The sequence below is a fragment of the Girardinichthys multiradiatus genome, chromosome Y, assembly GCF_021462225.1.
Source record: "Girardinichthys multiradiatus isolate DD_20200921_A chromosome Y, DD_fGirMul_XY1, whole genome shotgun sequence".
Classification (NCBI taxonomy): Eukaryota; Metazoa; Chordata; class Actinopteri; order Cyprinodontiformes; family Goodeidae; genus Girardinichthys; species Girardinichthys multiradiatus.
In genome coordinates this window covers 35,635,950-35,652,819 of record NC_061818.1, presented here as the reverse complement: position 1 = coordinate 35,652,819, position 16,870 = coordinate 35,635,950, and the positions used below count along the sequence as shown (strand labels likewise).

At 42.0% G+C, this 16,870-nt stretch overlaps 1 protein-coding gene across 4 annotated transcripts in view; it reads right to left on the bottom strand.

The window, feature by feature from the left end:
- The window catches only part of LOC124864569 (SH3 and multiple ankyrin repeat domains protein 1-like), a 120,755-nt gene that overhangs the window by 22,102 nt on the left and 81,783 nt on the right, over positions 1-16,870 (bottom strand). For all 4 annotated transcript variants that reach the window (XM_047359400.1, XM_047359399.1, XM_047359401.1 and 1 more), the window contains 8 exons: positions 7,618-7,700; positions 7,375-7,499; positions 5,195-5,330; positions 5,020-5,100; positions 727-735; positions 462-488; positions 318-374; positions 28-143 (listed from right to left, as the gene is read on the bottom strand). In XM_047359400.1, coding sequence (XP_047215356.1) covers positions 28-143; positions 318-374; positions 462-488; positions 727-735; positions 5,020-5,100; positions 5,195-5,330; positions 7,375-7,499; positions 7,618-7,700 — 634 coding nt within the window. The remainder of the gene's footprint in view (positions 1-27; positions 144-317; positions 375-461; positions 489-726; positions 736-5,019; positions 5,101-5,194; positions 5,331-7,374; positions 7,500-7,617; positions 7,701-16,870) is intronic.

The following is a 16,870-nucleotide window of genomic DNA, read 5'->3' as shown; positions in this document are numbered from 1 at the left end:
CACATTAATTAATGTCACAATGCAAACCTCATTGCCATAGAAACTTCTTCCCCTGTCCCTCTTTGGCCCCTGTCCCCGTGTCCCCGACGCCTCGTTGGTGCTGATTGTCTGCTGAGCTGCTGCAAGAATTTCATCGAGTTTATCTGAGAGGGATAAAGGAGTAAAGAGACAAACAGAGAGACAGGGAGAGAGAAAGAGATGTACGGCAATGAAACAGGTATACGGACAGCAATAAAACAGGGAAAAGTTGACAGAACAGATGATGAAGGTTTGGGAGTAAAGAGGGAGATAATCAGGAAACACTGAAGCATCCTTACTCAAAGCCATCTGGTAGACTGTCCGCTTTTTCTCTGAAACTTGTGAGGATTCAAACTCTAAGAGAGGGGAAGGAAACGAGGCCGGTGAGAGTGCCGAGTCATTCTGGACACATATAAATGCACAGTTTTTAACCGGGAGTGTACCTGATTTTTTTTTCCAAGGGGTAGCAGCTGGAAGGAGGACAAAAGGAGAGTCAAGTTTTGGCAGGAGTGAAAGAGCGTTGTTACACTGCATACTAATCATATTCCCCAGAGCTCGACAAACTGAGTCACCCCGTGAAAAACGCACATTCACACCGCCCGCAGCACACAGCCAAAGCATGCACACTCATGTTACAGTAAATAGGCTGCAAACACATATGCTGCGATTTCACGCGAATATGGAATTAGGGCTGGAGCTGACTCCCACCTCTCTCCACTGTCAAACGGTTAGGATCCCGTCAGCGGGGCAGCGAGGAGACAGAGGAAAGGCAGAGTTAGCAGTTAAGCCAGAATATGGAGAAGTGCAGAAAGGAGTGAAGAGGAAGAATTTAGGTGAACCTCACATTCTCGGGTATGACTGAGGTTTGGTGTAAATGCAACAGAGATGGGTTCAGCAAACCACATGTTTTATTGTCTGTAAGTTACTCCAAACATATTCAAACAACATGTTCCTAGAAATTATAGCCAGTTTGGAGACCCTGTGTGCCCTGCGGGATAACTTGGATTTGAATGTTCTTGTTATCGCGCTTCATGACTTACAGGTGAACTGGGATACTGCACCAATCACAGAGGTCAGAAGGTTGACCGCACATCACAACTAAATGAATTCATTAGCATCAGAATCAGCATATGGCAGTGGTTGATGTGGCTTCATCACAAAGTCTGCTCTTTTCACCTTGATTCAAGGACGGAAACAAGCCATGCAAGCCTCACTTGACAAATTAGGCTAAATTATTTTTTAGAAGATTTTAACTCAGAAACATATTTATTTCTTATGCAAAGAAGATTTTTTTATTGGGTTCAAATAAATATTTATCCAAATACATTAATAGTTGCAGTACTATTTCATGTTTACACCTATATACTGTGTTTCAAAGTTATTTATACTCCTCAAACCCAAAAACTGTATTTTATGGGGATTTTATGTGATGGACCAAGTTAAAGCAGTGAACATCTCACAGTTCAAGCTCTGTTCAATCTATCATCTGAACATGGAAAGAAGGTGGCAGAACTGGAAACGTACCAAGACACGAACGTCCACCTAAACTGAAGGCCTGGGCAAGGAGAACATTAATGAGAAAAGCAGCCAAGAGGTGCAAAATGTTATAAGTAGTGGAAAACTAACACTGTGCGTCTACTTAAACACCATTCTTACTGTAGAACATGGTGGTGGCAGCATCATGCTATGCTTTCTTTCAGCGAGGAAAAGGAAGCTGAACAGTTAATGGGTTCATGGTATTCACATTTTAGACTGGCCCAGTCAAAGTCTAGAGTTAAATCTAATTGAGGATCAGTGGCAAAACGAGAAAACTGAAGTTGACAGATGCCTTCCATCCAATCTGAGCTTGAGTTATTTGCAAAGAAGAATTATTAGAGACAGAAAAAAACTGAAGGCCATGTATCCATTTCCTTCCACTTCTCAATTATGCTCCACTCTGTGTTGGTCTGTCACATAAAATCACAAAGAATATATGGAAACTTGTGGTCGTAACACGACAAAATGTGTAGAAGTTCAAGGGGTTGGAATACTTTTACTGTATACATCTTTAACATTAATATGATGAGGTTATTAGTTTTTTATGTCAGATAAGCCACTTGATTACTTTTACCCCTAATCTTATTGCTTGTTGAATTTGATGTAAATGTTAATGTCATGTAAAAAAAAACATTTGAGTTTTCCCTAATCTCTTTGGATTTTTGCTGATCTTCTGACGATCTGTAGGTCTTTTTTTAGACATTAGCTGCTTTTTCACTCATTTTATATCCAATAAATATTTTAGCCGGTTAACCCAGACCTGACCCAAATCATGAAGCAAACAACCATTTAATTTTTAGAGTTCATTGCTTTGCATTCGATTTTTTTTGCTTTAGCATTACATTTGACTCAGGATCTACCAGATGGTCTCATAGTAAACTTGTAATTTACCACAGTGAAATATGTGCCCTTTACATGTATATTTAGTTTTCTAAATCACTGTAATTTCATATGCAGGAGCAACATTTAATGTGTCATATAGTAAATGATAAAACATATAGAAAGATTAAGGTTTCTAACAGGTTGACCCCTCAAGGAGAGAATTACAGCAAAAGGTCAACACAGTCAGGAAGAAGCTCTAGATGGATAACTAGTGCAAAAGAAGACAAAGTCCAAATAAAACCTCTGAAGAAGAGAAACTATTGATGAAGACCAGATAGAAGACTATAAGGTCTGGCTCACAAGAAGCATGAAAAACTTTTTTGTCAGGAAGTTCCGAGTAGGACTTTAGACTGAATCTGTGAATAATTTAACTGGAAAGTTCAGTGAGTATATATTGAGAACAGTGACATCAGAAAAGGGGATTGGTGGGATTTAGGAAACCTGTGCCTTTGTGTCTGAGGGACTGAGGTGTTCATGCTTTGGTCAGTTCAGGTGATCTCACAACCACAAGAGAAGGCAGGGAAAAGGAGGAGATGTGACAACCAATTAGGCAAAAAGGTTTATGTAGTTCAAGACATCTGAAGCGAGGTTCTGTTAAAGGTTATTTAGCATAAATTCACATTAGTTGGCCCTAAAGCAAACTACTATCACCTTAAAATTTAACCTCAAAAAAACCTCCTAGCAGTGATTGCGAACGCTGCTTTATCAACTTCATATATCTATGATCACGTTTTTTGTTGGGGGGTTATTTACTCATTATTCATTCATCTTCTACACCTCTTATTCCATAGTGGGTCACGGGGGAGCTGGTGCCTATCTCCAGCAGTCTATGGGCGAGAGGCGGGGTACACCCTGGACAGGTTGCCAAGCCATCGCAGGGCAACACAGAGACAAACAACCATGCCAATACTCATTCACACCTAAGGGCAATTTAGAGACCGGTCAACCTAACAGGCATGTTTTTGGACTGTGGGAGGAAGTTATTTACTCATTATTTGCACAGGAAACGGAGGTAGGAGACGGCGCGATAATTTTTTTCCTGTTTAAAACATGTATCTAGAACAGAACATGTAAATAGTTTCTATTCAGAGTAACTGTCTGATTGTACAGTGGTAGAGTGGTACTGAAATTGTAATGTTTTATTTTATTTTCCAACCATTTTCAAAATAAACAAAATAAAATACACACTTTATTGATTTTCAAACAGCTTTACTTTTAAGTCACACAGTTACAGTTTAAAAGCTTTGTTTTCAGCGTGTGTTTCACACAGGAAGACCATTAATGGTACACCATCTAATATAATTAATCCTCATCTTCTTTAAATATGGATCTGAAAAACTATTTGCCCCCTAACAAATTTCTTCTATTACTGATATTTTCGGTCGTTTCAGTAGTTATCAAATGCTGATTTATTTATTAAAGGAAAACAGCTATCCAACCCACCTGGTCTTGTGTGAAAAGGTTATTGACCCCTACCCCTACCCCTCCTCTCATAGTAGGTGGAACCATGAATTCTGCTCTTTAGCAGAAAAAAATCAAGATGTCAAGAGTTTTCCCCTGCAGGTAAGATATTATCTGCTCACAACTGTTTAACAGAACCTCACTTTGACAAAATCTTCAACTATCCCTTTAAGTTTTAATGCAGTTGTTAGCCTTAGAGAAAGGCCAGCTCACTGACTCCAGCAGCTCTATTTATCATTGCCTTTTATTAATCAGCAGGTGCTCACTGAGCATGCTCAGAACCACCCAGCAGAAGCGGTAAACACCAGAAGATTTAAGCCATCCACAATTAAAACACTGGCAAACATTATGATCTGCGAGTGGGGGCGTTGACCCTCGCTTTGCTCTCTCCTCCCACAATTTTGCCTCAAATAGAGACAGCTTAGCCACACATAATGCTGTTACCATAGGAACAGACCAGGAAAAAAGTTAAATTACTCATCTCAATAATTTTATTCCTGGTGGGATTTCTTCCAGAGGAATTAACAAAAATGTTCAACATAAGCAAACAGAAAAAGGATCAGCTTAGACACTTTGTGGCACCTCTCCTCGAGTGACACCCGTTTTCTGAAAGTGTTTGTGTGTTTATGTTGAGCAGTAAGGCAGTTCGGTTGTCCTCTGACGTTGAAGCTGTGGGAGGGTCAAGGGGGAGTAGGGGTGCAGGAGGTTAAAGGTAAGAGGGCAGTGAGAGAGGAATCACACGGTGGATGGCGACACGTTTCTGGGTGGGGTTACCTGTAGTGGGGGTGCTGGTAGTGACAGTGTGGAACCTCTGAAAAAACAGTGAAATGCATTGAGACCATCATCTGACGCCAGTCTTCATTGTCTTGTTCCTGCAACTAAATAACTGCTGTCCCCTCTTTGCTGTCTAAATTTATCCCTCGCTCAAGTTCGCTTCACACTTTCAGAATCTTTAACACCCCTCAGCTCTGCTTTCACACTGCCTCCATCATTCCTCATTACCTGAGTCTGTTTCTAACCAGTAAAATACCCTCATTCTTTCTCTACATCTCCATAGCAATATGTTCCTTCATCCGTCTGCTTTTATCTGCCAAAAAAAGCTAAATTAAGCCTGTTTCTTACCCATCTCCTCCAGCTCTGAAGTCATTGATTTGGAGCGCAGAGCAATAGCTGGAGTGCTCAGCCTCTTGCTCTGCTGTGGGACTGGAAGACAGGGACGAGGAGAAATGCAGCTGTGGTCAGTCAAGCTGCCCAAGATGAAGCCTTAGTTATTGTGAGTAATTACAATGACTCTTACTCTTCTTCCTCGAGCCTTCCTCCATGTCAGGGTTGCGGGTTACCATGACAACCTTCACCATGAGGCTGTTGCCGCCCTGCCGGATCATATTGACGACCTGCCGATGGCCAACCTTCACAACATTCTGACCGTTGACCTAAGGCATAAACAGAGAGTTGTTCTTATATGGGTTTAAAATCATTTTTAGAGTTTTTATTTATAGTTTTATGGCTATAGGATCAAAATCACACAAAGTAATTGCCCCCTAAACTTAATAACTGGTTGTGTCACCCTTGGTGGCTGCAACTGCCATCAAGTCTTTGTGAAGACTGGCAATGAGTGTTTTACATCGCTGTGGAGGAATTATGACCCACTCTTCAGCCACATTGGAGTGTTTTCAAGCATGAGCACCCTGTTTAGGGTCACCCCACAGTATTTACGTTAGATTTAAGTCTAGATTTTACTAGGCCACTCCTAAACCTTCAATTAGTATTTTTTAGCCATTCAACAGTGGACTTGCTGAAATGCTCTGAATCGTTATTTTCTTCTTACTCTCCTTCTCATCTGTGCCTCCATCACCCTATGGACTTTAACACTTGGGCAACCTGATTTGTGTCCGGTGTGAGCATCTGCTGCAGTAGTTGATGCGCTCCAGGAGAAGGTTTGTTTGGTACACCACTGTTCCATATCGTCTCCATTATTTGTGGATAATGTCTCTCACTGTGGTCCACTGAGGTCTCAACGCCTTCAGAAATGTTTCTGTACAACAACCCGCTCCGGAAAGATAAATGTTATGCATCCAGCATCTCATCTATTCTTGGATTCGTTTAGATCAGGGCATGAGGTGTTGTTTTTTTTTTTTTTAATCTTTTAGAAGCAGAATCAGCTTTATAGGCCAAGAATTTGACTTTGGTTTCACAAGTTCTCAGCATACAAGGTGTCAAGGTGAGGTTTTAAACTTAATGACTCTGTACAAACTGTCAAGCAAGGTGGTGGTAGCATCATGTCGTGGGCTTTCTCAGGGCCAGGGGAAAGGGTGCATTGCACAAAGTGGATGGGATAATGAAGAAGGTCAACTAGCTTAAAATCCTTTAACTCAACAGCTGGATGATTAAAAGTTAGAAAGAGTTGGGTTTTCCCACAGGACAACAATCTTAAACCCACATCGAAACTGGTTTTGGAATGGATAAACCAGGCTGACATTGTGCTCCTTTAATATCCTTCTCAAAGCCTGGACCTCATCTCTATTAAAAATGTATGCAATATGCTTCAAAGCTGGGCTGGTGCCACAAAGCCAATCAGTTTAAATGAGTTCTACTATTTCTGCCAGTCAGAGGGCTCTAATATCAGCCAGAATTAGTTACTGGTGGTTATAAAACTCTGGTTGAGGTGCATCTTGCTAAGAGAAATTAAGCAAGAAATTGTGATGGAGTTTGTTTTTGTCCAAATTTGTGAACCCATTTCAATGCAGCTTGATGCTGTGTAACTATTCCACTATCTAAAAAGAACAGTTAACATAAATCATTAAAGGCCTCGAGTTAATATGATATCCATGTCCATGATGAGTGGATTTTAACTGCTTACCAGAACCAAGTCAATGTTGGAAATATGTCCATTTAGCAACACCATATGAGTTGTAAAGCAGTCAAGAAAGGTTCACACCACTATTGTTAAGAGTGTTCAGATATATAAAACCACCAGAGCTAATGAGAGTTAGCAGCTGCTCCTCCTAGATGAAGATGGAGATGTTCACCCTATCTCCTATAGCTACAAACTCATTTTCTTGGTTAGGATCCATATCCGATGACCACAGATGTGGATTACAAGCTAGGAAGACCTGTAGAGAGAGGTCCATGTTTTAGGTTTAGCTCCCTTTTAATCCCAAGAGATTTTAGCAGTTCTGTAATTTCTTCAGACAGAGCCCCAATCTGGTCATTCTGGACAGATCGCCAGTCCATCACAGGGCAACACAGAGACCCACAACAATGCACACACATACTTAAGGCCATTTTAGAGAAATCAATTAACCTAGCAGTCATGTTTGTGGCAGGAGGCCGGAGTGAACCCAGGTGTGCACGGGCCCCAGGCTGGGATTCAAATAGATTCTTCTTGCTGCAAGGCAACAATGCTACCAGCTGTGCCACCCTGCAGCCCCATGCTAATATTATCCAATAAAGGTTTGAGTTTAAATTATGGCGTACCTCTATGAGAAAATCCCCCATCCTGAGACCGGCTCTCCAGGCCACACCGCCCTCATCCACTGATTCCAAATACTGCAGGGCAGGGAAGGCTGGAGTGGGAGTAAACTCTTCAATAGGAGTTTGAGCTGGAGACACCATAAAATATTAGGATCAGTATTAGGTCTGCAAGAGGAGGTTGTGAAACTACTTTATTACAGCGTATGAATCAGCGTGACAACTTTGAGTTCATCTCAGATTTCTTACCTTTGGCCCCTCTCAGCACAAAGCCGAATCCTTCACTGTCTTTTTTCTGCAGCAGCACCGTCTTCTCCTTGATTATGTAGTCGCTAGCAGAGAGAGGAGGTGAGTCAGAGAGTCAGAAATATTACAAAACCCCAAATAAATAGAATACAGAACTAGAAAATCCTTCAAGTTAAAGACACTGTTCTCTCCGTTTATCGGTCTTCACACCAATACGTAAATACCACTGGACCCACAAATCATCCAGAACTACTAAACCTCTTCCATCTGTGTGCTGGAAAATAGTTGGCCTTGATCTGAAGGAAAGATGCTAAATAGATGCCGTCTTTTAAAGACACAGTGGCAGCATTACTGCAGCTTGGTCACTGAGAATTCGAAACAAGACTGGCCGCCCTGTCGCCATGCCGATGCTCAACTTCTTCATGGCAGCATTGTCCTACTAGAGTCCCATGATCTTTTAACACCTTGCTGCACCCTGAGGCGGATCTAGAGAATCCTGCAATGGCGGCGCTCTATGTGTCAGGATTCCCATAGGAATGTTGCACTGATGCACAGAGCTTTGTGCGGTCACAAGAGAGCTTCTGACGGACACAGACAATAGTTTGGAAAGTTCTGCTGCCCAAACTGAGAGCTTATTGCCTTCAGGGCAAAACTGACGCCATGTGCTTGCTGAGGATGAGGGATTGCTGCAAAGGGAGTGACTTATTTGGATTGGGCTTTCTTATAAAATATTGCATTATATCTCGGATTAAGTTGGATTGTATGTATTTGGATCTGAATCTGTAGTATTTTATATTATTGCAATAAATCATATTGATTTTAATCGAATTGGGAATAAACTGAATACAGTATAATTGGATATGAACTGGATCGGTTTGTCTTGTAAAGAGCATTGAGAGGACATCTGTTAAGATTTGGAGTTATATAAATGAACAGAGCAGAGCTGAACTGAATTCACACTGAAGGAATTGTGTCCACCTGCATCTACTGCCTGTGCTGGCGGCACAAATGTGTATCGTCAGAGTCCACACAAAATCCTTCCAAGGACTGCAAATGGCCCACAGGCCAAACTCTGGACACCCTGGGCCTGATTAACACTGTTCACTCTCTTTTTACTGATTTTCAGTCCAGTTTACAATGATTTTCTAAAAACTTTTGACTGATGCTCACTCAGACTTAGACTCTTAATAAGCAATCCTTAGTTTCATTTTTAATTGAATCTTTAGGCACTTTGTTAGCAGCAGCCATTCTCAAAAGGCATAGTTCGTTCTCATTCAGCTGACTTTTAAAGGTACCAAGGTTAACACAGTTGGACATGTAGGAAATAGTATTTTAGTACCATTAAGGCTTCCCAGGATTGCCAAAGGGACGAAAACTTGGCCAGCATTAGAAAGCAAACTAAAGCACAATGCATCTCTCAGGTCTTTGTTACCTGTTTAATGGTTCTTAAAGACTTGGCTTGCAGATAATGTTTTTAAAGCTTCTTCTTTCATTCTCCTCTTTAATCACCCTTTGAACCAACTTCACATGAATTCATGATCATGTACAAAAACTTAATAAACCTTCTCAAAACCACGAGTATTATTATTGCATTGATTATGACATACTGTCGCTATCATTTTTACATTCAATTTTATTAATTTCTGTTTTCCTATGAAAATCAACTCTATTGATCTGTGTTCACATCTGTCTGAGGTTTCATTGATTAACATTCACTGAAAATGATCAAAAATAGCATTTGACTTTGAATAAACATGATTTTACATTTAGACAAAGGATAATGTTTGCATTTCCTAAAGAATTTAGTTTTAAAAGATTCGAGACTTTTGTCCAAAAGCGACAGTATTTAACAGACTTGAAAGGTCTAACTCCTTGGTAAAAACATAAGGGATTAGGATAGGGATCCTTTCAAATATTGTAATTTATATATTTGCATGTTTTTTTATGCATTTGATGTATGTTACTTATTCTAGTGACTTTACATGTTTGTAAATACAGCATTTTAAAAACAGGGATAACAGAGATTTACAATATTTTTCATCTATCTATGGACGACTTGATGGAACTTAAAATATATCTCTGATGGTAACAAGCTGCAAATGAAAGCAACAAACAAATACTGTTTTTATTCAGAATAAGATGAACATAAAAATAGTTTTATATGCCGCTGCTTCTGGGATTAGCTGTGCCTCACTTTCGTGAATGCTTTTGACAGTAAACCCAGCGCCAGTATTTACCAGAACCAACAGCAGGAGATGCTATATACAGTACCGCTTGTTGCCTCAGCAACAGCTAGAACTGGACACAGAGAAAGTTAGGCAGGTCCACAGCAGAGCCAAGATATGTAATGGTAAACTATTAGTCACTGACAGCAGAGAGCAGGAGCTGGATACGTACAGGTGGAGCTGACTGTGTGACGGTGCTAAGGCAAAACCAGGGGGGATAAACGGTGTATCCACCGTGTAATGAAATGTGCATTTACTCAACTAAAATAGTTATAAGGTGCTTTAGCAGATTCTGTTTTAAGGAAAACATTTTTCCTTGACTCTGTTATCCTTGTCTTGAGCTTTTCTCGTGCAGATAGTCCTCCCAAGTCTGCGGCCTGATTCAAAAGCTGAGCTAGTTTCTCTTGTGTTTCACAGGAGATTATGAGTTTATGGCACTAGTGGCCTTAATTCACGGTATTTCAGACAGGAAATGGGTATGGAAGAAGTGGAGAAAGACATGCAACAAAAGTCCTGAGGTTGGGTGTCAAACCATGTTGTCGACATGAAATAGGTAGGACAAACTACCATGCATGCACTGACTCATACCTAAAGTCAATTTACGGCAACTAGTTGATTTAACCTTCATGTTTTTGCACTCTGAGAGGAAGTCTGGAAGTCAAAGTACCTGGAGAGATCCGCACATGCATTGGGAGAAGATGCAAACTCCAGGTAGAAAGAGCCTAGGCTGGAATTCAAACCCATTACCTTATTGCTGCAAGGCAACCGTGATTTCAACAGCACCTCATTACAGTGATAAACCTTCCCAGGAATGACCTAAATTACTCCAAGAGCGCACTAACGACTCATCAAGGAGGTCACAAATAGATCCCAGAACAACATCTAAAGCTCTGCAGGCCACACTTACTTCAGTTGAGATCAGTGGTCATAATTCAACATTAAGAAAGAGACTGGGCAAAAATGTCAATCATAGGAGAGTTACAAAGTGAAAACTACTGCTGAGCAAAAAGAACACAAAGGCCCAAAAATAACTTAATTATCCCTGAGACATTTGGGAAAATATTCTGTTGAATGATGAGAAGAAAAGTGGAACTTTATGGAAGATGAGCCTCCAGTTACACCAGGTGTAAAGCTAAGAAGGCAGTCATCAGCACATCATCATATCGACAGTCAAACATGGCGGGGGTCGGGTAATGATCTGGGGCTGCTTTTTTGCTTGAGGTCCCGGGTGCCTTGCTTTAATGGATGGAATCCATGAAGTCTACTCTCTAGCAGAAAATCCTGAAGGAAAATGTCTAAACACACTTGGTTCATGAAGCAGGAAACCATCTGAAGCACATCAGCAGGCAAAAAACAAAATTATGAGTTTGGAGTGGCCTAGTCAAAGCTCCGACTGCCAGTTATCACAAACACTTTGCTGCTAAAGGGGCACAACCAGTTTGGGTTAGGGGGCGATTACATTTCCACCCAGGGCTAGGTTGATTTCCATAACCTGGTCCTCTAATAAATGAAATCATCATCCTCTCATTCATTCATCTTTGTCTGATATTAAAATTAGTTTGATGATCTGAAACATTTAAATGTGACAAAAAAATCAAAAACAAGCAATCTGTACAGCACTGTATCCAGACATTAATTTCATACTTTTTCAAACCATGTAGAAACAATGTAAGAGAATAAAAATATTCTATATAATGTGTTATATATAATATAGTACTGTTGACCACAAGATGAGAACTGTCCAGTTCTATCCAGTACTGCGAATGTTCAGAGATTTGTCCTGTTAGAAACTATTGAACCCAGACCCAAAGTTCGGGAACATCTTAGAGGAAAAATAAGAAACCTTAAACAATGATCATGCTATAACAATCCTCATAACAATCCAATATGTCAGATATTAAGGTTTCATTTTATTTTAGCAACTCCAGTATAGTTTGCTGAAATGTCTTATATAATTACAGACTTTTCATAGACCTCAGACCTGACGTAGGTTTCTACCATCCCCATCTGTAACATATCTGCTGTGGTTGTCTTGTTATGAATGAACACGCCATACAAAACAGTGACTCAGAGAGGCAAATATATATTTATATATATATATATATATATATATATATATATATATATATATATGGTATCTGCTGTAACATACTGTAACCACATGCCGATAATCCCATCATGCACCAAAATAGTCCCAGCCCACTCCATCTGTTCAGTCCTCTCATTTCCACTTTTTTCACTTGTTCCCGTTCGGACAGCTCCTCCACACTGATCCTCCCTGATCACAGAGTTAGTTTTTCCCCCTAATCACATTTCCTCCACTGAGATCTTTTCCATTCACTCTATTAAGTGTGTAATTCTGTCTATGAGCTGTGAGAGCCACTCTGTCCCTACCACAGCACCATTATTCTTGTCTCCTTTGGTCCATTTCTGCTGCCCACCTCAGATCTGAAATTTTCCCAAGAACCGGGTGAACATATCGCATGTTCTATGTGAAACGTTTAATTTAATGTTTATCGTTCGTTCGTCGTCTTCCGCTTATCCAGGACCGGGTCGCGGGGGCAGCAGACTCAGCAGAGACGCCCAGACGTCCCTCTCTCCAGACACCTCCTCCAGTTCCTCCAGGGGGAGCCCAAGGCGTTCCCAGGCCAGCCGAGAGACATAGTCCCTCCAGCGTGTCCTGGGCCGTCCCCTGGGCCTCCTCCCGGTGGGACGTGCCTGGAACACCTCCCGAGGAAGGCGTCCAGGAGGCATCCGGTATAGATGCCCGAGCCACCTCAACTGGCTCCTCTCGATGTGGAGGAGCAGTGGCTCTACTCTGAGCCCCTCCCGGATGGCCGAGCTCCTCACCCTATCTCTAAGGGAATGCCCGGCCACCCTACGGAGGAAGCTCATTTCAGCCGCTTGTATCCGTGATCTCGTTCTTTCGGTCATGACCCAAAGTTCATGGCCATAGGTGAGGGTAGGAACGTAGACCGACCAGTAAATTGAGAGCTTTGCTTTTCGGCTCAGCTCTCTCTTCACCACAATGGACCGGCACAGCGCCCCCATTACTGTGGCAGCCGCACTGATCCGTCTGTCGATCTCCCGCTCCATTCTTCCCTCACTCGTGAACAAGACCCCGAGATACTTAAACTCCTCCACTTGAGGCAGGAACTCCCCTCCAACCTGAAGAGGACAAGCCACCCTTTTCCGGTTGAGTACCATGGCCTCGGACTTGGAGGAGCTGATCCTCATCCCAGCCGCTTCACACTCGGCTGCGAACCGCCACAGCGCATGCTGTAGGTCTTGGCTAGAGGGGGCCAGCAGGACCACGTCATCCGCAAAAAGAAGAGACGAAATCCACTGGTCCCCAAACCAGACCCCCTCCGGCCCTTGGCTGCGTCTAGAAATCCTGACGCCCTGTGGGGGGTGCTCCAGGAATATGGAATCGGGGGCCCTTTAATGTTTATCCTAAAAATTTTATTACAATAAGGGTTAAATTCACATTGAGCCCAACGTTCTTTAACTACTCAGCTTCAACCCAACACAAAAACTAAAGGCTTTTAACCCTCAACATCTCTGATTGAGGTAAACCCAGGAATAATGAGACCAACAGCTGCAGTAACAATTGGTTTACAGTGCATTTCTAAGTACTTTTTTATCTCCTAAACAATCATAGTGATAATACAGTGCAGATGTCCAGAGCCTTCCAGTAACATAGACTTTCTTGCAATCTCCTACATTGGTCTTAATCAGCAGTTCTCAAGGCTTTCTAAAGGTGTTTAAAAATTTGTAGGTAGACCTTCTCTTATTTTCACTCCAGTTCTTGACCAGTTTCAGAAGACTTTTATTTTTTCTGAGTTAATATATTTAATTATAAAATGAATCATTAAGGGATAAAGATTCTCCTGAACTCAGGAGATGAATATGTTAACCAACACCACTTGTCCCTTCCCTTTGGACAGGTACCGTTTCTGCCTGTAGGGGCAGAACAAGGCTTACAGAACCTTGCAAAAGTAATCAAGTACCTTTTTCCTATCCTGTCACAGTAAACCACCAACCTCCGTGTATTTTAGTGGGATTTTAAGTGATAGACAAGAGTCCAGCTGACAGGTCAGGGAATAAGTTAAAGCAGAATTTTGTTATAAAGCAATATCCCAGCATGGTCATGCTTCGATCTAAACCATGTACCCTGAAAGGACTTGTAGATGCAACTGCAGCCAACGGTGGTTGATTCAGAGAGGCCGAGTAAATGTGCACAACATACGTAAACACAGCATAAAATCCTAACAAATACACTGATGTTTATGTGAAAGAACTTACCAAAGTAGAAGCAAAATGATCACTTTAGTTAATATGCTTGTCCAGGGAGTACACAGAAAAAAAAAAAAGAGTACAAAAACTACAAACTGCCTCCCCGACTGGTGTAAGAATGAGACTATGAACTAATCTGACCAACAAAGCTCCATCTGCATCAAACAACATCCTGCAAGAAAACAAAAACAAAGCCAAAACGATCTCTATTAATGCATTCAGTGCTGTGTGTGTAACTCATAAGCTGCCACGTGCCCCCACACTGTGAACAAATACTGACAGAAATAGCTTTAGAATATATAATGAGCAGGCCGCTGGAAGATGAATGTTGCACTTATAATCAGTCTGTTTGTTTTAGCACTTACATCACATCCAAACAGTAACTCTGACTCAGGCTCTGGCTTTGCCATCAACAATAAGTGATGTTAGCTGTCCCAACTAACCGGGTCTGTCTTCTCAACCAACTGTGTCTGACAGCCCTTTAAAAAAACAGCTGTGTCACATTGCAACAAGCATTCTGCAAATGCAGCTGAAAGAGATGCAGACTATTTCAGCCCTCTGCTTCCTTAGATCTGCAGATGTGGTCATGTCTTTTCAGAGTTTCTGGGTAATCTTCTTACATGTGTGACGTCAGAGGATGTCTGTGTGTCAGTGCTAGCACTGTTTGTACTCGAAGTTGTCATGGTTTGGTGAAACGATACAAGAAACAACATTTCACTATGAATGAAAGAAAGCTAAGATCTTGTGTTGAGTCGCTGTTAAAAAGCAGATAAAACTAACTCTGTTTCGAGAGTTTTGTGCAAAGGTCGAACATTTTGTTTCAAAAGCTACCAGACAGTGTCATAAGTTGTCAAGGCCTTCAAAACTCTGAATTTTTCCCTTTCAAATTATTGAATGTTTTCAGATGGATCTTTCAGACAGTTTAGGACTTTGGGATAATCCATACAAAGGATGGACCAGTACAAATCCCAGTAGTTTGTATTTGTGTGCTGTTTTACCAAATCATAAACCATTTAAAAGAAATCTACAATCTGTGAAGATTAATTCAGTCCACCTTTGACTTCTCAGAATACTGCAGTTTCCAAGCAGGACCCAAACTAAGGCGGGCCTATTGCAAAAAAATAGAAGCGAATTTAGCAAAGCTGTCAAAAAAATCTCTATTTATCGTAGAACCATCCAATTCAGGTCGGATCAGTTTTTAAATTTTGATAACTGATGATTAAATGCCCTCCAGAATCTTTGAAAAAGAATGGTAAACTTTTCTTGTATTTCACAAGTAAAATGAATAGTTAACAAATCATAAACTGTGTTTCAAAAAATCAGTAATCAGTGTAAGAAAATGGAGTTTAGGTTTGACCAATATTAAGTATTTTAGATTTTAAACTAAGAATAGGAAGTAGCTAATTGGATTCTACCCCACAGTCCCCTGTGTATGATATTATTCTCCATACATGTTGAGGGTTGTATTAATGCTAATTCAGCCAAACAAGGCCATCCTAGCTAGCAGTTTGTCAAACATTCAATAGGAAAGGTTTGAACCTTAAGAACTTCAACACATTAAACTAAAGTCTGGCTCCTTAGAAAAAAAATGTGTTTGATTGTCAGGAAGCAGTAGTAATTGCCAACAAGGCCTGTTCTCCAAACGCCTGGACCAAGGAGTTTGGTTGGGACACAAAAACCATTTCCTCCAGAAAAAGAAACTCTGGCTGGATTAAAGCCGACCAAAACCTTTAGGGAGAATCTGTTGAGCTCTGATGAAACTGAACGTTAAGTTTTGAGGCATAATTTCAAATGGTATTTTTGGTAAGCGGGCTTGTTTGGACCAGGTAGACCCCTCTTTTGTAAGAGGCCCCCACTCCGGTAGAACATGGGGTTGGAGCAGGGGGTCTGGGTCTGGGCCAGGGTCGCTCGGGTTTGGGTGGTGCCGGCACTAGTCTGGGCTGGTGCTGGGGCAGTCTGCCTGTCTCCATCTCAGAAGGAAGGGGACCACCTCCTGGGTCCAGGGGCTGGTTGCCCCTCTGGGGTATTGGTATCTGGACCTGGGAGAATAAAGTATGTATGGGGAGTATGAGTGGGTGTTCCACGACCATTGTTGTGTGTCTTAATGTTGGCTGTGTGGGTGTGAGTGTTTTTAACCTGTACACATGAGGGTGTGAATATGTGATTGTGACTGTGTGTGCCTGTTTTTGTGTCAGGTTGGTTCTTGGGGTGCTCCCTCTCCAGGATCAGTTTAGGCCACCCATCGAATGTGGGGCCTATTTCCTCCCCACCACACTCCCTCCTAGTGTATTGGTGGTTCTCGGTGTCCGGGGCTGGGTGCTCCGGTGTGTGTCGGCTCACTCTCGTTGGCTGCTTGTCAGGGCCTGGGCCCCGTGGCTCTGTCAGGCCACTGCTTGGGGAGTGATGTGCCCCGGGGGCATAGAATCTCTGGGTCCATGGCTGGATCTGCTCTGGCGTAGACGGCTGCCGGCGGGGCCTGTGGGCTCGTAGGCTATGCACAGTGGCTGCTGGGTGGTTCCCCTGAGGCTCTCCTCTGCTCTTCTCTGGGGGCATTGCAGTAGTCCCAGCGGTGGTCCTCCAGGGGTTCCCATGCTCTGGGGGGCCTTTGAATGTCTGTGGCTCAGATCTCCTCTGTGTCTGTCCCAGGTCCAGGTGGGCAAGTTTGTGACTCCTCACACTCGCTATTGCATATTTTTATAACCTTCTATACACAAGTGTGCTTACACTTACACCCA